Source organism: Choloepus didactylus, chromosome X (assembly GCF_015220235.1).
Source record: "Choloepus didactylus isolate mChoDid1 chromosome X, mChoDid1.pri, whole genome shotgun sequence".
Taxonomy (NCBI): Eukaryota; Metazoa; Chordata; class Mammalia; order Pilosa; family Megalonychidae; genus Choloepus; species Choloepus didactylus.
In genome coordinates this window covers 159,357,489-159,382,935 of record NC_051334.1, presented here as the reverse complement: position 1 = coordinate 159,382,935, position 25,447 = coordinate 159,357,489, and the positions used below count along the sequence as shown (strand labels likewise).

General features: G+C 40.9%; 1 protein-coding gene across 1 annotated transcript; it reads right to left on the bottom strand.

Moving 5' to 3' along the window:
* Positions 1-694: 694 nt before the first annotated feature.
* On the bottom strand, positions 695-18,505 carry UTP14A (UTP14A small subunit processome component). The gene is made up of 15 exons (XM_037822128.1): positions 18,425-18,505; positions 17,380-17,455; positions 16,451-16,521; positions 15,661-15,725; positions 13,932-14,074; positions 13,474-13,629; positions 8,870-8,989; positions 8,676-8,770; positions 7,943-8,066; positions 7,783-7,860; positions 6,930-7,320; positions 4,703-5,106; positions 3,779-3,972; positions 3,554-3,653; positions 695-1,125 (listed from the first exon to the last, which is right to left on the bottom strand). The coding sequence occupies exons 1-15, from the start codon at positions 18,448-18,450 to the stop codon at positions 853-855; spliced, it is 2,316 nt and encodes a 771-aa protein (XP_037678056.1). The 5' UTR covers positions 18,451-18,505; the 3' UTR covers positions 695-852.
* Positions 18,506-25,447: the final 6,942 nt, after the last annotated feature.

Below are 25,447 nucleotides of genomic sequence, written 5' to 3'. Positions count from 1 at the left end.
CTTGAATTCCTTAAGAACCTCAGCTTCCAGGGATTCTTTCCATTAATTTCTTATCATCCAAAGAAAGGCACATTCCTTAGAACTGAGAAACCCATAGGATCTGCCATGCAGTCAAATAATGCTTGAATAATCTATACTTTGAATCACTGGTAAGGAGTTGGCCCTGAATTAGGAAAGGGAATAGAGCTTTACTTCTGAAAGTTCATCTACCTCATCTGTAAAGTAAGGATATTATCTTATTATGAAAATAGTGAGAAAGTGCTAGCTACTCTAGACAGCAACCTGTGCAAGCCGGCTCCCATACCCACACGAAAGAGATAGTGGCTAGACTCATGGGGGTAGAACTGGGTTCAGCACCATCCCGGTCTTATTGGGACCAGGGTCAAATCTGATTGCATAGTTTGTGCATCCAGGTCTTAGGTTGGGAGGTAAAGAACATAGTCTTTTGTCATTATCCCTGAACCTTCAAATCACTGGTAGTTATTTATGGTGGGCCATATCTGATGTGATGTATTTAAGCTCACAGACTGGGGCAAATTCTCTCCACATTGATTTAAGACCAACTACCTAATCCTGGGTAAGAAAATGAGGTCCCCTGACAAGTGCAAATGGAGAAATGCAATGGGGATCATAAAAGGGTGCTTGACTTGAAATAGATTCAACTGGGAGACAACGCAGAGTACACTAAGTTAAATAAATTTTTAAAAAAGCCTTTATTTAAAAAATGAGGATTAACCACAGTGTGCTAAGCCAGTTTTCAAATTGTTCCTGCAGCTCAGAGTAAAACCGGGCCAAATGAGAAGTAGTCAGGGCTCCCTGTCCCGGACACCAAGATAGCACTTCGCCAGCAGCTCAATCTACTAAGTTTTTCTTCAGCTGTTTTTTGTGATGGTTGGAGAGTCGTTTTGGGTTCCTCTGTATGACAGACAGGTCTGACCTTGAGGAAGACCGGTATCCCACATCCTCTGCTTTTATGGGCTTAATGATATGGCCTGGCTTGGTGACAACCTTGGGAGCAGTCAGCTTTTGGAAGGCCCTCTGGGTGTTCCATGTAGATCCTATAGGGGTCTGAATGGTCCTTTCAAATTGCATATGGTGGGTAAATGGGTATGGAAGCACACGTACCTGGAGAGGAAGGAAGAGGGATTTGGCACCAAGCTAGGCCTGGGGTGCAGATACATACTCTAATGGGAACTGGTCAGGTACAGTTTTGGTACATAGGCCACAGTTCTACGAGACACCCAGAGTGAGTGAAGCCACTGAGACATCAAGGCATTCCAATACGCCCATCCAGCCCTAGGCGTCCCAATCCGCTTAAGGACATTTGGGGGCAGAGGGTTCTAATTTGGATTAGGAACCTCCTAGGCTTACCCAGCAACCTAGAGACCTAAAATGCACACGGACTCTGCTCCTATCTAGTTCCAGGAGCTCCTGGGCTGTCCAGAGTGGGCGCTTTTCCTTTTTTAAATTGAGGAGAAATTATTACAGCATAAAATCACCCATTTTAAAATGGACAATTTGGTGACATTTAGTACATTCCCAATGTTGTGCAACTACCACTTCTATCTAGTCCAAAACATTTCCACCACTCCAAAGGAAACCCCATACTCATTAAGCAGTTGCTCCCCATTCCCACCCCACCCCACCCCACCCCCTGCCCTGCCCCAGCCCCTGCCAACCACCAATCTGTTTTCTGTCTCTATGGATTTGCCTATTCTGGACTTTCATATAAATGAAATCATAGAACATGTAGTCTTTTGTGGCTGGCTTCTTTCACTTAACATCATGTTTTCCAGGTTCTTCCATGTTGTAGCATGTATCAGAACTTCATTTTCGATGGCTGAATAATATTCTATTGTGTGTATATACCACATTTTGCTTATCCAGTCATCTGTTGTTGGACATCTGGGCTGTTTCCACCTTTTGGCTATTGTGAATAGTGCTGCTGTGAACGTGTGTACATGTATCTGTTTCAGAGTGGGTTTGCTTGTATAATAAATACTGAGTGCAAAGGAGCACCTGGGCATTTTGTATCCTTATGGATTTTTCTGACCCTCCTATACCCTCTTCATGTTCTCAATCCCTTCCTTTCTGCTCTCTGATATGTAAGATTGATGGTTTCCTTGGCCAGTACTCTTCTCCTCTCCACCACAATGCTACCTTCAAGCATTTAAGTAATCTTTAAACACTTCCTCAATGGCCAGAGGAGGAAAAATTATAAGCAGAAAAATGGGGGAAGTTAAAAGTCTTTGGAGATAATCAGTGGAACAGCTAAGAGAAGCTGAGTACTACCTGGTAGTAGTGAAGGAAATGGATTCTCTTTGGGTTGAGGGAATATCTCATTTTGAGTACATGTCACCCAGGGCAAGAGAATGTGAGCAAGTGGCTAAAATATTCAGTCTCAGGAGGCTTTTCTTTTTTTCTTGGCCCTCAGCTTGAAGCACATTCACTGCATGTTGGGATCTGTAGTCTATAGCTTATTAAAAAGATGAGGAAAATCAAGGGAGATTCTTGGAAAACTATATGTCAGTTTGTGTATCTGTATTAAAAAACAGATAAGACCCCTGGAAGGGAAGGGTAATCTTTATTGAGAGCCACACCCTATCCTTCACCTGGATTCTGGCCTGTTGAAGCTCACCACCTCCCACCACCCGCCATCCCATAAACTGCCAATTTTCTAGTTATATGGCCTCAACTGGGATTACAGTGGTTACAATTCAAATTTCTACAGTGACTAGTTCAAAAAATAAGATCAAATAGAGTATTACTGAAATGTGTCTTTTCTTACCTTTCTTCTGTACCCATTAAATAGTTTTTTTTTTAAGGAGGAAAAATACAACTTGTTTCAATATTATACTAGCTGGGACAGATCTTAGGGTCACAGAGTACAGAAGGAACATCAAGGTCTGCTAGCCCAATCTCATCCTTGAGTCCCCTGTATAAGAGCTGTCCATTCTCTCTGGAGGTGGGAAAATTTTCCCTTGAATTGAATTCTGCCTTCTTCTCTAACTTCTGCCTTCCATGACTCCACATGACAGTCTTCAATACACTTGATGGCTATGGATGTGCTCAAATTTTATTCTCTCCAGAGTAAATAACTCTAGTTCATTACCATAAGATACAACTTTAAATCCTGTCACTGTCCTGAACAAGTGCCAGTGTGCCTTTGTTCTTCCTATGATGCAGCTCAAACTGTATGACCTCTGTTTTAAACACTACCCTGACCATAATAAATACAAACCTGTGGAACACTAATTTTTAGTCTGGTGAGACCCACTGGCATCAGAATTATCTCAGGCTCTTTATGAAAATGCCGATTTGGGGGCCTCACCATTGCTGCAAAGATTATCCAGTAAATCTAAACCTTCTTCACATTCAGTAATCAAGAGAGCAATAGACTATCTGGAATTATTCATCTCCAAGCCATCCAGTGAAAACAAGAATAGATTTGATTCTGTGGTCAAGAGCAGACATCCCTCTTGACCACAGATCACTAGACTACCCCTCCCAAGCAAGAGAGAAGTAGGCAGCAAAGAGCTCTCTAAGCTCTCACCTGATGAGCTGCTGCATGGATGTTGCGCTTCTCATTGATAATCACATTTGGCAAATTCTTGTCTTTTCTTGGAGGACCCTCAGGGGTTTTAATGAGAAACCTGAAAAGCAAAATAGCAAGATATCTAAGAGAATTAAGGACTTAGTCAAAAGGGCAGGGAGGGCTCTTAAGAGCGAGGTGGGAGAACTTGGTGTCCTTCTGATAGGCTCTCTTCCTTGTTCTTACCGGCGTCTTTTCTTGGCACTGGGCTTCAGGCCCGCGCCACCCCACTCGCCCCAGCCAGGCAGCGTTAAGTCCACGTCCTTTGGCTTACTCGCCTCCACAGCTTCCCTCTTTTCTTTCAAGAAGTCCCTGATGACATCATCCCCAGCAAAAGCTTCCTTTATCATTTGCTTTTGGTCTGCCTCCTCTTTATCTTCCTGGGAAGAAACAAGAGTGAGAACGACAGCTTGCCTTATGAGCAGTGGTTCATGACGAGATGGCTTGCATTTTGGGTTATGACATTTGAGCGCCCCCTAGGGGGAAGTGCTGAACAATGTCGGCCTTGCAATACAAACCAATCAGTAGCCAATCATGCTCGAATTTTCTTCTCTCTAGGGTAAATAACCCACTGGCTCATTATCATGGTGCAATTTTAAACTTTCAGCAAGGAAGCTGCGGGGTGGAGGAAGGACTGGGCTGTGTTAGTATCAGGAGTTCCAATCTACCTGGCACATCCCTGAAAGAAAAGTGCCAGGACTCCTCACATTAACAGATTCAATTCCCTTAATTGGGGAACCATCTGAGATCCTACTGAGGAGAGTAAAACTGTGGCCAACAGTTCAATGACTCACCTTAGAGTTGTCACGCCTAGGATCTGGTCAGAGTTCTGAGTGACTCCCTCTTTCCTCTAAGGGCAGTTTTAGAGTCACCCCAGGGAGGGTTTGGTGGCTCAGGATTTAGGAATGTGGGGATCTTGGCAGCACCCACACATTTGCATCTACTACACTGTCACCGGGACCAGCCTGGCCCAACACTATTCTGGACCTCTCAACTACTGGAACATGCCCCCTGCACAACAAAGCTCCACTGATTCTAGTCCTTGTATAAGAACACATTGCACAGCAGCTCTGCTCCCCCACAATGGCCCACAACCTTGAATCTGCTCACCAACTCCACTATTGTTGTAGGAACTGCCAAAGACTTCACAGAAGGAGATTTTGTGGTCAGGAGGTTTTGTAAATCAATCATTTGCTCCTTTTTTTTCTCCTTTGGAGCATCAGGCTGATTACTTGCAATCCTCTTCAATGGCTGCCCTTCTAACACAGGTCTGGGAAGCTCCTTATTTTGAAAACACCCTTCTTCGTCCAGCTCTTCTAGCTCCTCCAGAGTTTGTACTCTCTCTGGCCTCTGCAGCAACAGGGGTTCCTCCTCTTCCTGGACAGGCTCCTCTCTCTGAACTAGGCGAGCAGTTCCCGCCGAACTCACTTTTGGCTTCTTGGATTGGTGGTTTTCCTTGTTGAGTTTCTGAGATAGTGCCCTTAATTCAGACAGTACCTCCTGGCTGCTAGAATCTGTGGGGAAAAAATGAAAGCTGTCAGAAAAGGAGGCTGTAAGTTGCATTATCAATGAGCATGTATTGTGCACACTCAACAAAAAACATTTTTTGCGCACCCACCGGGGGCTAGGTAGCATAAAAGACATTCCAAGGACAGATGGGGAAGAGAAGATTCCATATACTAGATCTCCTGGAGTTTGCTAATCATTACCTTTCAAGTAGCAGGTAATGGAGTTTAGTAGTTAAAAGCATCATGTTGGGAAGCAGATGTCCTGGGTTCTCTTCCCAGCTCTGCCAGTGACTCACTGTACAACTGGGACTGTGGCTTAATTTGCTTATACAGGAAACCTGGCTAGTAGAGATCACCCCAAGTCTCAAATTTTAAAAAGGGAGCCATTTTAACAGGTGGCCTCTGAATTCAACTTCATGGTAACTTATGCTTCAGTACTTGTAAAAACCTTGTCCAGGATTGTTTTATCTTGACTCCAGAATCCCTATTCCATATCTTAAAAGCACTATTTCATGATTTGCTGTGGCCAGGTTGAGAAGAGATGGAAGTTGCTGCTTTCTATAGTGGATGCAGCTCACACTTTTCCTACTGCCAGTCTCTAAAAGCCCTGAGGGAAACATGGCAGTGACATACTTCTGAACTATCCTTTGCATTGACTTCACATTGCCTCCATTCCCAAGTTAATCCTGTTCTCTAGCCTTGGCTTGAAGTCACTGCAAGAAGCTACTTGGTTTGATCTGGCTTTTGACACATGCATGTTTATTACTCAAGAATTGAGTTTCCTTGCTCATTTTGTTTGGGGTCCAGTACTTCCCCCTATCTCAGACACTATTTTTCCAGAAAGTTTGGGAAAATTCCATTTATTATCCAAGGAAACCCAAATCACCTTTCCTACTTTCCATACCATGAGCAACTGCTCTACACATTTAACTAGGTGAACAGTTTTTAAACGGGGCTCAGGAGGATGCTTCTAGTGTCCTGTGGTAGTGGACAGGCTGCTGACAATCTTGACCTGCAGTGCTGCTTTCTATAATCCTCTCAGAAGTGACTGCTTGTAACGATTAATCCCAGAAATCTCTAGCTGAAAACTACGTGAGAGTCCTATAATACATTCTAAATGACAGCAATTTCAAAGTAAATTTTTTTACCAGGTAAAAACAGATTCTTGCTGTTGTCTAAATGTGTTACTCCTATGAGAACTAAAACTAGACTTAGAATTTGTCCAGCTAGTGGGCTTTGAATGTAGGTAGTTTTCTAAGCAGGCTTTATAATGTCCTGGCTTATTCCCAGAGTGGAAGAAGCTCTTTGACCTGTCTGAAGGGTGCTAACATTGTTAATAGGTAACAGGTAGAAAATACACAAGTAGAGTCTGACCGTAGAGTAATAACCCTAATTTACCATGTAGCTTGTGGGGTCACTCATCCCTGTAACGTCTCCCATGAACAGACACATACAAGCCAGTGTTACAAAGTGTTAAAAATGCCACTCCCACTTTATAAACAAAACACCACAGTTATAATTTGAAGAAGTTTTGTAGTGCCTGAAAATCCACCTTTGTGTCTATCTGTGGGAATAGATTTTCTCAGATTTGCCATCCCACCACAAGCACCTCTCTGGTTTGTAGGTAATGGTAACGATGATTCATGCCATTACTTCAAGGAGGGTTCAGTTATGCCATTCAGACGGGTGGTCTAAGACCATAAGCCTTCAAGAGCAGATAAACCTATTCTACTGAACAGTAAAGGTGCATGTGTGTGGGTGGACACTTACTTTTCCTCTCACAGTCCACTGCACTATGAAATTCTCCCTTCCATTTCATCACAACTCACCTTTTGTTTCTTGCCTACCAAGCGGCTCAGGATCCTGGCTGAGCACAGATCTTTTTCTAAAGGCTCGCCTTTCTGCAAATTCTTTCAATAAAGTGTCTTCTTCTGCCACTGGTCTTTCTTCTCCCTTACTCTCAGAATCCTCATGGGCTACAGGCTCTGGCAGTTGTTCTGGGTCCTTCTGGATTTCAGCCTCTTTTGCATCACTGGTCTGACTTCTGAGCATCCAAGGATTTGGTCCATCTGTATTCATTTGTACTTCATTCACTACATCAGGGACAAGAAGCTCATCCTCTTCTCCAACTCCCTCCTCTTCCACACTCTCACATTCTACCTGGAGTTTCTGTGTCAGTTCTTTGTTCTTGGCCAGTTGTTCCTGCATAGCTTGGCGAGCCTGGAGTCACAGCAGGAGAGAGCATGGTCATTAGTGACCACAATAACACCTTTCCTGCCTGGTCCATGTCTTAAGAGCTGCTTCCTCTCAATTTGATTTGACAAGTATTCAAGAGTACCTGTGGTTTAAACTGCACATGATGACTGTGCTAATAGCTCTGGAATAAAAATGGAAGACAAATTCTTTGTCTTCTAGGAATCAACATGTGAAACAAGGTAAAAAGCTCCTCTCCCCTCACTGAACTTGCCTTCAATGCTGCTTCCCTTTCATCTCTCATTTTCCACTTTGTTTCTGGTCATTTTTCTCTCTGCCTTAGAGATTTTCTGATGCCTTTTTAGATTCCTGGTTCTCCATGCATCCTCATGGCTCTTGCCCAACTCTGCTTCAGCTAGCATCCTTATGGACTGATTTTCCTTTCTTTCCTCCAATTCCATCTCTTCTCTCACCCTGATGGTCTCTTACCTCCAGGTCATATTTGGCCATAATTGCCTTTGACTTGGCCCATTTCCCACTGTTCTGGTGCTTAAGGCTCATTCGCTCCTGGGAAGAAAGGAGAGAGTGGGATGTTTATCCGCTTCTCAGAAAAGTTGGCTCAAGGGGTGGAGGCAGGAGGAAGTCTTACCATCATTCTAGCCTTTTCGATTTTCTCCAGTTCTTCTAATGCTACAGTAGGATCGACCTTCTGTAGTTTCTCAAACTCTTTTAGGGCTTTCTTGGCCTTTCCTTTCTTCAGAACTTTGTGATACCTATAGGGTAAGAGGAGTATGGATGAAGTGGTTAGAGATTTAGACAAAGCACTGATGCCACACATGAATGCGGCCATGCTGCCCAGGGGTTTTCCCCATGCAAGGGCTAGAACACATATATCCTATTCCTCACAGAGCTGGCTGACTGTAGGGAATCAGTCTGGAACCTGAGAGGACTGGCAGTCCCTGCAGCATGCAAGGGGCAGATCTCTGAAGAACAGAGTCCCCTCTGCAACTGTAGCCCATGGAAAGAGGAGAACAAGTTCCAAAGTGGCAAAAAGCAGGCAGGAAGCCTTGCTGGCCCCAACAGCTGTGGAACATGGAGATCATCACATTGTGGTACCCTGGAAAGGAGATAGCAGTTGAACAGTCCTCTTTTTTTTGGGCAAAACAAGAATGCAAACCAAAGCTAGAAAACAGGGCATTACTGAAGCAGGCAAAACGATAGGAGATTGATCAGTGATGGGGAAGGGAGGAAGCTAATAACCCCTATTTGGGACCTGTTCTACGTGATCCTGTTACCAGTTATCAAAGGTTCTTTTCTAAGGATTCATGAGTTAGCCACATCACTTTCATGAAACCCAAGGCCAGTTTGGAGGGGCTCCTTACTTTTTGCTTTTGATTTTCTTCTCTCTTCGAGCCTTAGCCTCATAGTAGGACTGCAGGGCCCGAGCCCTCTGAAGTTCTGCTCGGCGCATCTTAGCCTATAATGAACGGCATTTACAGTGACCCCCTGGGCTTAAGGGCAACTGTTGGGAGAAATGTAGCAAGCCCGAGGATGACTGGGGGCCCGTCACATTTACCTCTTCCAGGCTCATGGCTTTGAGAGAGGCCTTTTCCACTGGGGTCAGTAATGGGTCTGTCACTGGCTGCTTGTTCTTATGGAGGACGTTAAAAATTTCCTGCTCCAGGGGAGTTCTTGCCTTAATGAGAGTAAAAAAAAAAAGTTCTACGTCTTTAAGTCACACTCTTACAACTCTCTCTCTTTCTATACATTTTTATGACCATCTACTTTATTAGGACATTATAAGCAGAATCACTACCTGGATAGGATTGGCTGTCACAGCAAGAGAAGGGGGCACCACAAAACAGTGCCAGTCTTGCTGTTCAGCCATGTAAATAAAGCCTTATTCTGATTTAATCAACAGCAAGGGGACTCTGAACCTACTCTCTAATATTACCAAAGGGGATCACTCTGTGCTCAGGTTGCCAGTATAAGTAAAACAGAAGTCCTTTCTCTTAAGAATCTAAGCAGGATGCCCATAAGGTAAATGCTGGCAGGAAAGAGGAGCAGCAGTACCAGACTGTCACAGGTCATAAAACAACATAGTCTCTGTATTGTTAGGTATCTTTGAAGCACATAACTATTCCCTTATAGTTAGGAATCTTAGATTCATATCATAAGCCTCCCTTTAAGAATATTTCTAGAGGGAAGGGGAGGTTCAATCTTCATATAAGCATTGTTTGCCACTGATAGTGCAACCAGGAAAACACTCTACATAATGGCACAGAGGTTAACCCCAACTGTTTTAACCCCAGCCAGCTGCTATGAATCGTGTGTGTGTGTTCTTGGTATTATTACTTACTGATGAAAAGGAGCAAGAAAAACACTGCATTTTAGGCACCTTCTACAACTGTAGTTTATGTCAGGGTGTGTGTTTTGATTTCCTGACCCCAAAAGGATACTGCCTTAAAAACATGACCTTCATGTAATCAATCTGCTTCCTGACAGTTCAAATTTAACTTAACTCTAGTCATTTTTTAACTTTGGCTCCAATTCCTCGGTTTCCAGTTTTCCATGCAAGCTAGTGTCTATACATAAGAAACAAATGGACTGTGAACTAGTTATTTCACATATCAACAAAAGACCCTATTTGCTGCTCAACTGATATTGTGAGGATGGTTAAATAATCAGAGCAACCATGCCATGGTCCATTTTGGCAAAGCACAAAGAAGGCCCTAGGCAACCGATCCAATTTCAACCTCATACACTTATCATATGTGGTTTCCTTCAATAGCCATATCCATCATGGTCAGTATAAAACTTACAGATATCTGGACAAATGTATAAACACATATCACCATATATTACATGATGTTATTGATTTAATCATAAACCTATTCTACTGAATAGTAAAGGGGAATGTTCTTCCATTTTTAGTATTTGCAGTAGTGATCAATCACAGGCTACAAAGTGATTTATATTACAGTGTCATAATCTCCCTTCGATTCAATTCAATTTACAAACATTTATTGATGGTAGCTACATTCCAGGGACTTGTGCTGGGTAGTAGGAATACACAATTGGTTAAGATAGTTCCTGTCCTCATAGAGCTCATAGCTTTTCAGAGGAAAGAGTATATATACCACTAATAACGTAACAGGTTAAATGTTATTCTTCAGGGGTAATCACAGAGGACAGAAAAATTAATTCTGATTTGGAAGTAGGTTAGAAGGCTTGGGGAAGGGAAGTGACTTTTTGAATGAGGCCTTGAAGCACAAATACAGTTACGTCATGAGGAAAAAAAAGAAACATTCTAAACAGAGATGAGCATAAGCAAAAACATAGCTATATGAAAATGAGTGGTATGTTAGGGAACAATGTGTTGTCCAGTGTAGCTAAAATGCTAGGTGCTTTTATTTTATTTGCTAAGGAGAGAGCCTCTGAAGGATTTTAAGCAGGGGAGCAACAGCCAGCTTCAGGTTTCAGAAAGAAAATCCTGGTGATTGTAGAGCGTAGAGTAATATTCCAAATGAAAGATGATGAGGGCCTAGAACATGAACAGAGTTAACAGGGATCCCAGAGTTATTCTCAGAGTCATAATTTATAGGACTAGACCACTGTCTGGATTGGGGAGGGGGTCAGTTAAGGAGAGAGGGAAGAACCAGATCACTGAGGTTTCCAATCTAAGTGACTGGGGCAGGGAGTTATGCTGTTTACTGAGTTAGAGGATGCAGGTGGTGGTATAGGTTTTGGGAGTCTGGGGAAGGAAAATGAGCAGCTTAGTTTGAGTGTATTAAGTTTAAGGTACATATGGGAGACCCGGATGATACCTGCTAGTTATAAGAATACAGGAATGGAGCTTAGAAGGGGTTGAGAGTGATCTGTAGCATATACAGATGTCATGGGGGCATATGAATGGCTTACGGAGTTTACAGAGCAAGAATAAAAAGGAGGATTGAAAAGAAGTCAGATAAAAGTTGTTTCAGTAGGGAGGTAGGGGAAGAAATCTTGCTACACCAGGTGAGACAGCGGAGGTGGCAGTGAGACTGCCTTTTCCCAAAGCATGTTCCTCATGAGATAACAAGATTCACTTAATTTTTACGAAGTTTAAAATTTAATTTTAATTAAACTTATTTAATAAAATCAGTTTGTACCCTCTGGGTTAAATTAGGTTAAACAGGTTTCTTAAATATCTTTTCATAGACTTTGAATCTCCAGTAGGGGCATACAGCATGCAGCATTTTCTACTGGTGAAAACCATCCCCCGCCCCACATACCTTTTTGAGAGACTAATGTTTTGAGGAGACACCTTGGGAAATCTTTGTGTAGAGTAAAATGTCTGAGAGTGGAGATAAGGAAAGAGAGGGTGGGATGTTCAAGGAAAAAGTGATCTTATATCATTTCTAGCACTTTGCAGTTTACAAATGCGTTTACATGCTTTATCTCATTTCATTCTCCTCAGCTAGAGTTAAATGAAATTTTAGGAAGCTGGACCCAAACTATAGTGCAGGACTTCTGATTCTCAATCTCCAGAAACCTAGTAAACACTAGTCCTTGGTACACTGCACTCTAAGTTATAAGGAGAGAACTGGGAGTTGCTAGCCAGAAAGCACCCTCTGACCTAAGTATTTCCATATTCCTCTGAGCCATGCTGGCAACATTTCTCAAAAATGAATCTCAGAATGAATGAATGGCACAGTGTATCCAATGTATAGCATTTGGGGCCCATTCTGTCTAGCATAGGGAATTCTGGAGAGCAGGGATTGTGCCATTCTTAGTGTAACCTCCTCCCCCACCATCTCATTTTTAATAACAAACTCTGTATTTTCCTGGTTATCGCCAAGATTACACTGTCATTTGGAAAAAACAAGGTGTGGAACAGTGTGTAGTGTGCTACCCTGTCAACAAAACAGGAGGGAAACATAAATAAATAAAACTTAAAGTTAACAAAAACTGAAAAAAACTCATAACAGGTGAGTATAGGGTAAAAATGAGCAGATGGGGGACAGGGGTGGGGTCAGGCTTTTCACTATATATCTTCTATACTTCCTGTTTTTGAATCCTGAAAATTGTATTACCTCTTAAAATTTTTTTCCTAAAGTCTCCCTTCCATCCTGCAGCCACACTTTAAACCTGATCTCTTTTTCATGTAGAAAAGGAAGCATCCTAGAAAGAGAATGGTAGTGACTTCAACATCATCAGAAACAGTCAGTACTTCTAGATGTTGTGGCAAGCAATGTTTATTTTGATTAGCTTTAATTACCTCTATTTCACAACACACAGGGACAATATCCTTCTTAGATTTTTAGAAAGTATAGGAGAATAAAGAGGTTATCTATTCATGGTTTGGGCCTTGCTGTTTTGATTGTTTTTCTTTTTAAGACAGAACATACCATTGAAGATCCCATACCAATAGTGTGTTGGAAAAGAAAGGCTAGCTGTTCTAAAGCAGTGGTTCACAGACTTTTAGATTTCACAGACTAATAATTTCTAGACTTTAGGGACCAACATAGGATTGCTAACTTTTAATTTTGCCAAGTAAGGGCACGACTACCAATCCGCCCCCGACCCTTTCATTTACTACCACAATTTCATAAAAAAAGGTATTTCAACACCATTAAAACAGAAAGGATAACCTCTTAATAAAGAACAGCTGGCAACCTTACACCCCCTAAATATACACACTTATAATTATTTTTTGCTTCAGATGGATGAAAACTTTGTCAGGGATCAGTGTTTGGGAAATCCAGCTCTAAAATATCTCCCTGCCCCCTGCCTCCAGCTCAGAGTCATAACAAGTTACTTGCTAAAATTCTAGTCAGTATCAGCAGTACAATGTTTTACAGTGGCATTCCTCTACAAATAAACTTTGGCTTCTGCTAAGAACCCCACTAATCACTAATGCAACCAACGGGTTCCTAATTTTCCTAGGATTCCTGAATGTGGCTTTAAATGTCTTTTAAAAACACGGAAATAATAACCATGTGCTGTATACTAAACTCTGATTGGCTACTGCACAAACAACGACGATATCTCCCGTCACCCCTTCCTGTTAAACTAAGATGACTTCAAAACCTGAGATTTAGCCTTAATGTATCCAATCCAATCAAGGCTTACAGGCTCTGACAACTGCAAGTTCTGAATCTCATCTTCTGAAATCTGGTTTCATTTTGTTGTACTCACCTCCCAGCCACTGAGCACATGTTCAATGGGAGCAAAGGCTGACTGCTCCTTTTTCAGGGGAAAAACCAGCTGCTCTGCCTTCCGGTTCTTCAGAACGATAGGATCCCATTTAGACAGGACTTGAGAGGTTTTATTGAATGCCACTTCTCTGTGGATCTGAAGCAGGCAATGTACATGAAAGGAGAGAGCCACGAGATGAACTATCAAACTCAAAGGACTAACAGGAAATTAGGAAGCAATGGTTCTTAGCCCAGGAAAGAATCAGGATATGCTGGAGATTATTTCTCACTTACTTCTCAGGACTGCAATTTCCCCTAGATTATTTTTTAATCTTTGCCATGGTAAGGAAATCACAACTTCCCCTCCCATTTTTCAGGCTTCTCTTTCCTTCTATTACCCTTTCTTTCCTTATCAATTCAATTTCTTTCCCTTAATGGACCACTTTCTTTGTAACTCACCCGCTCAACCTCTTCTTTATTAAGGGGTAACTCCACAGTCTTCTTTGATTTGACTCTATTCAGTTGCTTTTTCACAGTGGCCAAGGAGGATGAAGTTTTAATGGGCTCAAGCAGATCCAAAAGGACCAGCTTTTCTCCTGTTCCTGTACAAAGACGAAACTTTCTGGTCAGAATGAGAGGTGAAGCAAAATTTCAATATAATGTAGGGAGATGTCTAAGTAGAAAATGTTGGTAGACAGGCAAATGTGCAGGGAACCGGGAATATTTCTTACTTCAATTCCCCACTTCTAGCTATAGTGACACCATCATTTTCCCACATTTCCAAACATGTTAGGAAGGGGAAGAGAGGAGAAAAATACATTTATTTAAAACACTGCCATTTGTTTTTCTCCTTGTCTTTGTGCTTCTGCCTCCCACTGCAATTCATTCTTCACCCAACAACCAAAGTGATCTTTTTTGAAAATGTACACCACAGCATGTCATGGTGCTTCTGAAAAGCCTGATTGTCCCCCATTATGCTTGGAATAAAATCAATCTAAAGGACATAGCCCTAGAGGATCAGGTACCTGTCTATGTCTCTAATCTCATGTCATCCCTAACCTCCACTATGCTCCATTCAATTGGGCTTCTTCCTAGTCTTCAGACAGGCCAAATGTGCTTCTTCCTTAGAGTCGTTGCACTAACTGTTCCCTCGCCTGGAATGCTTTCCCTTATCTTTGCATGGTTGACTACTTGTCATTCAGATCTCAGTTTAAATTTGGCCTCTTCAGAGGCCTTCCGTGACCAACCAATCTAAAGTAGCCACTTAATCACATCATCCTGTTTTCACTCTTATTGTTTCCCCTCATTAGAATGTAAGCCCCATGAGATCACGCCTTATTTTCTACTGTATCCCCAGTGTCTACAACAGTTCCTGACACTGATACATAGTAGATGTTTGATAAATAGTTGCTGAACGAGTATTGTTACTTGCTCTGGGATGTTACACTACTGGTTACTACAAATGCAGGGTCATGCAAGCGGCCTAAATTGTGAATATGGTGAAAAAGTTCTGACATCTCAGACTTGATATTGGGTTAAAAATACCAGTTCTGCCACTTACTAGGTTATGCGTTCTCAATAGGAGTGATATCACTCCCCTAAGGAGGTGAAAAAAAATCTTAGTTGTTTTGTGTCCCCCCAAAGCTCAACCCTAACCAACAAATTCTTACTCTTTAGTATTTAATTTCTTGGGGGGGGGTGGTACAGGGTGAGGAAACTGAGGGGGAAAAAAGTCTATGAAGGATCCTTAGAGGAGTGATAAAGAAAAAAGTTGAGAAACACTGTACTAGGTGAAGGCCCCCAAGTAAGTAAATTGACCTGAGATCAGCCAGAGAATATCTGACTGTCCTAGCTCAAAGGACCTAAAATAAAAATGAAATAGTGAAAATTAAAGAGCTATACAAATATTAAGTATGATTAAGCTAGTAAGAGGCAGCTGTCTTCATGTCTTCTTCCAGAAGTATCTCATTAAGCTCTCTGTAGACCTTTATCCTAGACTAGAAGAAATGGAAGAAACTCAAGGACATCGGACTACCCCTCTTTACACATTCTCATAGGTAAGTATTTATAGAATGATTCATTAACCACATTAGAAACAGAGTTCTGGTGGGGGGGATGAGTTGATCATTATGCTTTGGAACCCCACAAGCTCCACGTGTAGGCATCTTTTTTCCTTTGTTCAACTTACCTTCAGAACTGACATTGAACTCTGACACTTTCAGACTAGCCTCTGATCTTTCTGCCAATTTCTGCCTGAAATTAGACAAATCAGAAAATAGTAGGAATGGACACATTTTTTTCTGGGAAACAAATACTTCTCTCTTCAAACAAGGTTTTGGTTTCGTGTATTTTTCTTCTTGGGCCAGGTTTCATCACAAAGCAACCAAGCAGTCAGTTCTTAACATGGACTTTTCTATTTGCCAATCCTGAATATTTTGCCTAGTGATTTGCCTTAGTAGGAATGAGTGGAGGTAGTCTAACCATTATCTCTTCTCTTAATACAGACTCAGCCCCACAAAAATATAATACAAAAGGGTATACAAGGTAGGAAAAGATATTGGACTTGGATTCAAACACACCTGGATTTGAATCTGGATCTGCCACTCATGAGCTGGGTAACCTTGCGGCAGTCAATTAACTTCTCTAGTGGGTAAAAGTAATGCCTACTCAATGCTTCAAAAGACTTTAAGTGTGGAGTAAGTAAGACTTTAAATACACAAAGGCCTAACACAATAAAAGCAGCAAAGGATAATGATAATAGCTAATAATTATCCTATGCTTACTATATGCTGGGCTATATTTACATTTATAAACTCATTTAAACCTCCCAACAACCCTATGAACTAGGTTCTATTTTTAATCTTGCTATATTGACACTCATGTCTTCATTGTTTTAGCACTCAATAAATGTTTCTTGCAGATAAGTCTCTCATGGAATTCAGCTAGTTTTAACCTGCCCAAACTTATGGAAATGTTACCTATTCTTTCCATCAAGCAAACTGATTGCTTCCAGAAGCTTTTGATGCTTTCTTTCTCCATCACTTTCCCCCTAGACACAGAAAAGGGAAAAAAAAAACATCAGGATGATGAGAAGAAGGGAAAAACAATATAGAAATTGAGGCCCATGTAAAATCTCTTGTCCTTTTGGTCAATGGAGAATTGGGGAACCAGGTGAAGTCTGGTGTGCAGGCATTCCAGTTCAAACTGAAAGAACCACTTCAAAATCCAAACCCCATTATTTTAAGGAACATAAATCCTTAGCAACCTAGGAGCTGATGTCATGTCTCTGCCTTAACTTGTTTTGGGAAGAAAAGTACAAGAATAATGTTTCTGTATAGAATATATAGTGTAATCCTACACTCACAGAAACCTTGACATATAGCGGAAGTCATATCCACAATTAACAAGGTATATTTTCCTAGGGAAAAAACAACCAGAAAACAAAAAAAACCCCAAAACTTCCTGTCATTAAAATAGGTGCTCTGTGCTTTTCCTAGTCCCCCTCTCCCCCCACCATGAGCAAAAAATAAGTATAAATAAATAGAAGGGAATAAAGAGTTAAATTCCTATAGCACCGAGAATCTAGCTCAATTTATATATGCATATGCTTATTTCAATCATATAATTAAGCAACTCTCTACAGAAATTCAAACTTAGGAAATCATATAATGAGGGCTCTATGTATTTTGATCTTAAGCAAATTTAGGACGTTAACATATTTTATATATGTTCTTCAAATTCCCACAGAACTTAACACTATGTCTTATAATGAAGCACTGCTTGTAGTTTACTAAGAGACTGAAACACATACAATGTTGCCACCTCTTTCCTTTCCAGGAATATCCCGGCCATCTAAATTTTGAGGCAGGAAGCAAAGTAGAGAGCGTAATGAGCAGTTGTCACCTACCTCATCTTCACTGGAGCTCAGAGGGTCGTCTTTTGGCAAATCCACTAGTTCTAATTGTTGGTTGGAAGCCAGGAGGCTATTAAAGGAGACAATAGAGAAATACCACTTGAAATAACTTTTCTTCTTTTAAAACAATCTCTAAAACATTGTAACTACAGTTTTCAGCACAGAATAACCTTAATCCCCACAAAGGCACAAACCAACCAGTGTGAAAGCCTTTGGAGATTTGTCAAGACATTAAATTTAGACTTCAGAAGTCAGGTATCACCTCCAATAAGTGATACCCATATAAAACTGTATGAAAAAGATCTAACAGTCTTCAGCAATTGGCACTCCATTTACCATTAACCTCTGGGAAGCTGTAAAAATGTCAGACCATAGATAAAGTGGCAGAAGATACGGTGGCTGGCCATCGAGGGAAGGCGGTTTCACAATATTTCTAAGCATCCCCCACACAGCAGGCATCTTAAAGATGGTATTCAAAAGTGACTTCTGATCACTTGTTCCCAGGAACGAGTATGAAGGGAAATAGATGAAAGGAGCCGAATACTATATACAATGTATACCAACATTTGCAAGGCAACCATTACTTAGTAGGTTACAATTAATTTCCTCATGGAGGAAAACATGAAGCATCAGGGAGAGAAAAACTCGTGGATGACTCCAATCAGCAAAGGTTTTCAAGATGAGGGGAGTTTATAACGCATGCACTGCCTGAAGGAAAGGTTAAAGGGAGCCGAAGCAGAGCGGGGGGTGGGGTGGGGGTGGGGGGTGTCACGTGACGAGGAAAGGGAAACAAATTAACTTAGCTGGAGAGCGAAAGGCCGTGTCAGGACGAGCCGGGACGAGGCTACAAAGCTGAAAAGCGGAGGGAACGAATTAAATTAAATTAAAAGGGCTTTAAAGGATGGACCGCAGAAATGGTAACGAGTGGCAGGGTCTTGGGAGGGGAATTACTGTCGTCTATTAAAGAAAGCGCTCCCACTTCCCCAAAGGTGGGAAATGCAGAGCCCGATCAGGACCCGGACCCCCTTTAAGGCCTCACCTCTCTGCGGACCTTGTTGCGCTCATCTTAGCAGCCCACTTCTCACATGGGCCAAGAGCGGAAGCCGAAAGGAAAGCAATTCCCGTGCCGCCGCAAAGCAATTTCTGCTTCCGCCAATTACGCGCGACAAGGTTGCGTCACTTCCGCTGGGTGGAGGCCTTGGAGGAGAAACTAGAGACGCTTCCGTAGGGCTCCTGCGGAGAAGCTGGCGAGTAGAGGCCAGTCAGTGGGCGGGGCTTTTTTCTCACTTCTCGGATCGCAGGTTTCTGTTCTACCCGCGCAGGACTTCCGGGAGGTCCCAGGCGGGTGAGCTTGGGGCCAGGGTGTTTCTCTGTCCGGGGCGGGTCCGAATCTTCGTTTGCTTGCCTTGGCCTTGTCTAAAACGAAAGAAAGGTTCCAGAGCCTGTCCGTGTTGAAAGCGTCCTGCAAGCCCGCCGCCGGCCAGCTAGAGACTTTATTGGACACCCATGAAGAACCAGACACTGTGCTAGGCTCAGGCGGTTCGCCAGTGAACAAAGCGATCCTCCCATATTAAGGAAACTTCTTTGATCCGGTGCCCCCTTGTAATTGTAACTCTGTGTTTCTCTTTTTCTATGTAACAAAATTTCATCCAATAATGAGCTGTGTCAGTAGCTATACTTCCTCACCTCCCAGTTTTATTCACACATCATACAACCCGCCCAAAGTGTGCAATCATTGGCGCTTGGTAAAAGCACAAAGTTGTGCGTTCATCACCACAATCAATTTTAGAACATTTTCATTGCTCCAAAAAGAAAAAAAATCCATACCCTGTATACCCCCTATTATTGGCACTTGGCATTGGTGTCTTTGTTGGTGAAAGAATATTAAAATATTACTGTTATCTATAGTCCATAGTTTGCTTTAGGTGTATTTTTCCCCATATACCACTCTCTTATTAACACCTCGTGATAGTGACATGCATTTGTTCTATTTGTACTATTAACCACAGTCATCATCCCCAACAGGGGTTACCATGTTTATAATCCCATGTTTCATCCTGTAGCTTTCCTTCTAGTGACATACACGACCCCAAACTTCCCCTTTCAACCACAATCACACACACAATTCAGTGCTTTTACTTACACTTCTGATAATGCGGTATCATCAATTTATCCACTTTCAAACATTTACCATCAACCTTAAAAATTCTGCACACATGAAGCATCAGTGCCCCATTCTCTACCCCCATTCTATCTCCTGTTAACCTATATTCTGAATATTAACTGGATGAGTTTGCTGATAGAAATTAGTTTGTATCAGAGAGATCATACAAATTTGTCCTTTTGAGTCTGGCTTATTTCACTCAACATACTGTAATAAGCTTTAAAGTCAGGAAGTGTGAGTCCTCCAACTTTGTCTTCTTTTTCAAGATGTTTTTGTCTATTCAGGGTCCTTTACTCTTCCAAATAAATTTGATAATTAGCTTTTCCATTTCTGCAAGTAGGCTGTTTGAATTTTTATTGAGATTGCTTTGAATCTGTAAATCAATTAGGTAGAATTGACATCTTAATGATATTTAGTCTTTCAATACACGAACATGGAACGTCCTTCCATTTATTTAGGCCTTCTTTGATTTCTTTAAGCAATGTTTTGTAGATTTCTGTGTACAGGTGCTTTATATCCTTGGATAAATTTATTCCTAGATATTCCATTCTTTTAGTTCCTATTGTAAATGAAATTTTTTCCTGATTTCCTCCTCAGATTGCTCATTACTAGCGTATAGAAACACTACTGATTTTTGCTTGTTGATCTTGTACCCTGCCACATTGCTCTACTCATTTATTAGCTCTAGTAGCTTTGCTGTAGATTTTTTTGGATTTTCTATATGTAGTATCATGTCGTCTGCAAACAGTGAAAGTTTTACTTCTCCCTTTCCAATTTGGATGCCTTTTATTTCTTTTTTCTTTCCTAATTGCTCTAGCTAGAACTTCCAGCACAATATTAAATAACAGTGGTGACAATGGGCATCCTTGTCTTGTTCCCAATCTTAGAGGGAAAGCTTTCAGTCCTTTGCCACTGAGTACGATGCTAGCTGTAGGTTTTTCATATATGCCCTTTACCATGTTGAGGAAGTTTCCTTCTATTCCTGTCTTTCAAAGTGTTTTTATCAAAAAAGGATGCTGGATTTTGTCCAATGCCTTTTCTGCACCAATCGAGAGGATCATGGTGTTTTTTCCCCTTCAATTTGTTAATGCTATTTTGTTAATGTTAATTTGTTAATTGATTTTATTGTGTTGAACAAACCTTGCATACCTGGACTAAAACCCACTTGGTCATGGTGTATAATTCTTTTAATGTGCTGTTGGATTCGGTTTGCAAGTATTTTAAGGATGTTTGTATCTATATTCATTAAAGAGATTGGTCTGTAGTTTTCTCTTCTTGTAGTATCTTTATCAGGCTTTGGTATTAGGGTGATGTTGGCTTCATAGAATGACTTAGGTGGTGTTCCCTCTTCATCAATTTTTTTTTGGAAGAGTTTGTCATGATTGGTATTAATTCTTCTTGGAATGCTCGGTGAAATTCGCCTGTGAAGCCATCTGGTCCTGGGCTTGTCTTTTTTGGGAGGTTTTTGATGACTGATTCAATCTCTTTACTTGTGATTGCTTTGTTGAGGTCTGTTTCTTCTCAAGTTAGTGTAGGTTGTTCGTACGTTTCTAGAAAATTTTCCATTTCATCTAAGTTGTCTAGTTTGTTGGCGTACTGTTGCTCATGTTAACCACTTAATGATCTTTTTTATTTCTTTGGGGTCCTTGGTAATTACCCCCCTCTCATTTCTGATTTTATTTATTTGTATCTTCTATCTTTCTATCTTTTTCTAAGGGTTTGTTGATTTTTTTAATCTCGAAAAACCAACTTTTGCTTTTATTGATTCTCTCTATTGTTTTTTCTTGTTCTCCATTTCATTTGTTTCCACATTAATCTTTGTTATTTCTTCCCTTTTGCTTGCTTTGGGATTAGTTTGTTGTTCTTTCTGTAGTTTCCCCAGTTGTTCAGTTACGTCTTTGGTTTTAGCTCTTCCTTTTTTTTTTAACGTAATTTTATTGAGATATATTCACATATCATACAATCATCCAAAGTGTACAATCAATTGTACTTTCTTCCTTTTTAATGTAGGCATTTAGGGCTATAAATTTCCCTCTCAGCACTGCCTTCACTACATCCCAAAAGTTTTGATATGTTGTGTTCTCATTTTCATTTATGTTGAGGTATTTACTGATTTCTCTTGCAATTTGTTGTTTGATTCACTAATTGTTTGAGTGTGTTGTTTAACCTCCATATATTTGTGAATTTTCCAGTTCTGTACCTGTTATGATTTCCAGCTTCATTCCATTGTGATCAGAGAAAGTGCTTTGTATAATTTTGATCTTAAAATTTCTTGAGACCTGTTTTGTGACCCAGCATGTGGTATGTCCTGGAGAATGATCCATCAGCACTTGAGAAGAATGTATATCCTGTTATTTTGGGTTGCAATGTTCTGTATATGTTTGTTAGGTCTGGTTCATTTATCATATTATTCAAGTTCTCTGTTTCCTTATTGATCCTCTGAATAGATGTTCTATCTATTGATGAAAGTGGTGTATTAAAGTTTCCAACTATTATTGTAGAGATGTCTATTTCTCCCTTCTGTTTTGCTAGTGTTTGCGTCATGTATTTTGGGGCACCCTTGTTAGGTATATAAGTAGTTATGATTGTTATTTCTTCTTGGTGGATTGGTTCTTTTATTAATATATAATGCCATTATTTGTCTTATATAACAGTTTTGCATTTAAAGTCCATTTTTGTCCAATATTTGTATAGCAGCCCCAGCTCTTTTTTGATTACTGTTTGCATGGAGTATCTTTTTCTAGCCTTTCACTTTCAACCTATTTGTGTCCTTGGGTCTAAGGTGAGTCTCTTGTAGACAGCATATGGATGGATCATGTTTTTTTTTATCCATTCTGCCAATCTGCGTCTTTTGATTGGGGAGTTTAATCCATTAACATTCAGTGTTTTTACTGTAAAGGCAGTACTTACTTCCACCATTTTATCCCTTGGCTTTTTTTTTTTTTTTTTTTTAATCATCATTTTATTGAGATATATTCACATACCACGCAGTCATACAAAACAAATTGTACTTTCGATTGTTTACAGTACCATTACATAGTTGTACATTCATCACCTAAATCAATCCCTGACACCTTCATTAGCACACACACAAAAATAACAAGAATAATAATTAGAGTGAAAAAGAGCAATTGAAGTGAAAAAGAACACTGGGTACCTTTGTCTGTTTGTTTGCTTCCCCTACTTTTCTACACATCCATCCATAAACTAGACAAAGTGGAGTTTGGTCCTTATGGCATTCCCAATCCCACTGTCACCCCTCATAAGCTACATTTTTATACAACTGTCTTCGAGATTCATGGGTTCTGGGTTGTAGTTTAATAGTTTCAGGTATCCACCACCAGCTACCCCAATTCTTTAGAACCTAAAAAGGGTTGTCTAAAGTGTGCGTAAGAGTGCCCACCAGAGTGATCTCTCGGCTCGTTTTGGAATCTCTCTGCCACTGAAGCTTATTTCATTTCCTTTCACATCCCCCTTTTGGTCAAGAAGATGTTCTCCATCCCACGATGCCGGGTCTACATTCCTCCCCGGGAGTCATATTCCACGTTGCCAGGGAGATTCACTTCCCTGGGTGTCTGATCCCACGTAGGGGGGAGGGCAGTGATTTCACCTTTCAAGTTGGCTTAGCCAGAGAGAGAGGGCCACATCTGAGCAACAAAGAGGCATTCAGGAGGAGACTCTTAGGCACAAATACAGGGAGGCCTAGCCTCTCCTTTGCAGCAACCGTCTTCCCAAGGGTAAAACTTATGGTAGAGGGCTCAACCCATCAAACCACCAGTCCCCTATGTCTGTGGTCATGTTAGCAACCATGGAGGTGGGGTAGGCGAATACCCCTGCATTCTCCACAGGCTCCTCAAGGGGGCACTACATCTTTTTTTTTTTTTTTCCTTGTTTGTCTTTTTTCTTTTTCTTTTTTTTTTTTTAACTTTCCCTTCTTTTTTTTTTTTTTTTTTTTTTTAATCATCATTTTATTGAGATATATTCACATACCACGCAGTCATAAAAAACAAATTGTACTTTCGATTGTTTACAGTACCATTACATAGTTGTACATTCATCACCTAAATCAATCCCTGACACCTTCATTAGCACACACACAAAAATAACAAGAATAATAATTAGAGTGAAAAAGAGCAATTGAAGTAAAAAAGAACACTGGGTACCTTTGTCTGTTTGTTTCCTTCCCCTACTTTTCTACACATCCATCCATAAACTAGACAAAGTGGTGTTTGGTCCTTATGGCTTTCCCAATCCCATTGTCACCCCTCATAAGCTACATTTTTATACAACTGTCTTCGAGATTCATGGGTTCTGGGTTGTAGTTTGATAGTTTCAGGTATCCACCACCAGCTACCCCAATTCTTTAGAACCTAAAAAGGGTTGTCTAAAGTGTGCATAAGAGTGCCCACCAGAGTGACCTCTCGGCTCCTTTTGGAATCTCTCTGCCACTGAAGCTTATTTCATTTCCTTTCACATCCCCCTTTTGGTCAAGAAGATGTTCTCCGTCCCACGGTGCCAGGTCTACATTCCTCCCTGGGAGTCATATTCCACGTTGCCAGGGAGATTCACTTCCCTGGGTGTCTGATCCCACGTAGGGGGGAGGGCAGTGATTTCACCTTTCAAGTTGGCTTAGCCAGAGAGAGAGGGCCACATCTGAGCAACAAAGAGGCATTCAGGAGGAGACTCTTAGGCACAAATACAGGGAGGCCTAGCCTCTCCTTTGCAGCAACCGTCTTCCCAAGGGTAAAACTTATGGTAGAGGGCTCAACCCATCAAACCACCAGTCCCCTATGTCTGTGGTCATGTTAGCAACCATGGAGGTGGGGTAGGCGAATACCCCTGCATTCTCCACAGGCTCCTCAAGGGGGCACTACATCTTTTTTTTTTTTTTTTTTTTCCCTTGTTTGTCTTTTTTCTTTTTTTTTTTTTTTTTTTTTTTTTTTAAATTTAACTTTCCCTTCTTTTTTCAAATAACCTGTATGAAAAAAAAAGTTAAAAAGAAAACAAACATACAATAAAAGAGCATTTCAAAGAGACCATAGCAAGGGAGTAAGAAAAAGACAACTAACCTAAGATAACTGCTTAACTTCCAACATGTTCCTACTTTACCCCAAGAAAGTTACATAATATAGCAACATTTCAGTGAACTTGTTCCTACTACAACCATCAGAAATTAACAGACCATAGTCATTTCTGGGCATCCCCAGAACGTTAAATAGCTTATCTGTTCTTCCTGGATTATTGTTCCCCCTTCCTTAATTGCTCTCTACTGCTAGTTCCCCTACATTCTACATTATAAACCATTTGTTTTACATTTTTCAAAGTTCACATTAGTGGTAGCATATAATATTTCTCTTTTTGTGCCTGGCTTATTTCGCTCAGCATTATGTCTTCAAGGTTCATCCATGTTGTCATATGTTTCACCAGATCGTTCCTTCTTACTGCCGCGTAGTATTCCATCGTGTGTATATACCACATTTTATTTATCCACTCATCTGTTGAAGGACATTTGGGTTGTTTCCATCTCTTGGCAATTGTGAATAATGCTGCTATGAACATTGGTGTGCAGATATCTGTTCGTGTCACTGCTTTCCGATCTTCCGGGTATATACCGAGAAGTGCAATCGCTGGATCGAATGGTAGCTCTATATCTAGTTTTCTAAGGAACTGCCAGACTGACTTCCAGAGTGGCTGAACCATTATACAGTCCCACCAACAATGAATAAGAGTTCCAATTTCTCCACATCCCCTCCAGCATTTGTAGTTTCCTGTTTGTTTAATGGCAGCCATTCTAACCGGTGTTAGATGGTATCTCATTGTGGTCTTAATTTGCATCTCTCTAATAGCTAGTGAAGCTGAACATTTTTTCATGTGTTTCTTGGCCATTTGTATTTCCTC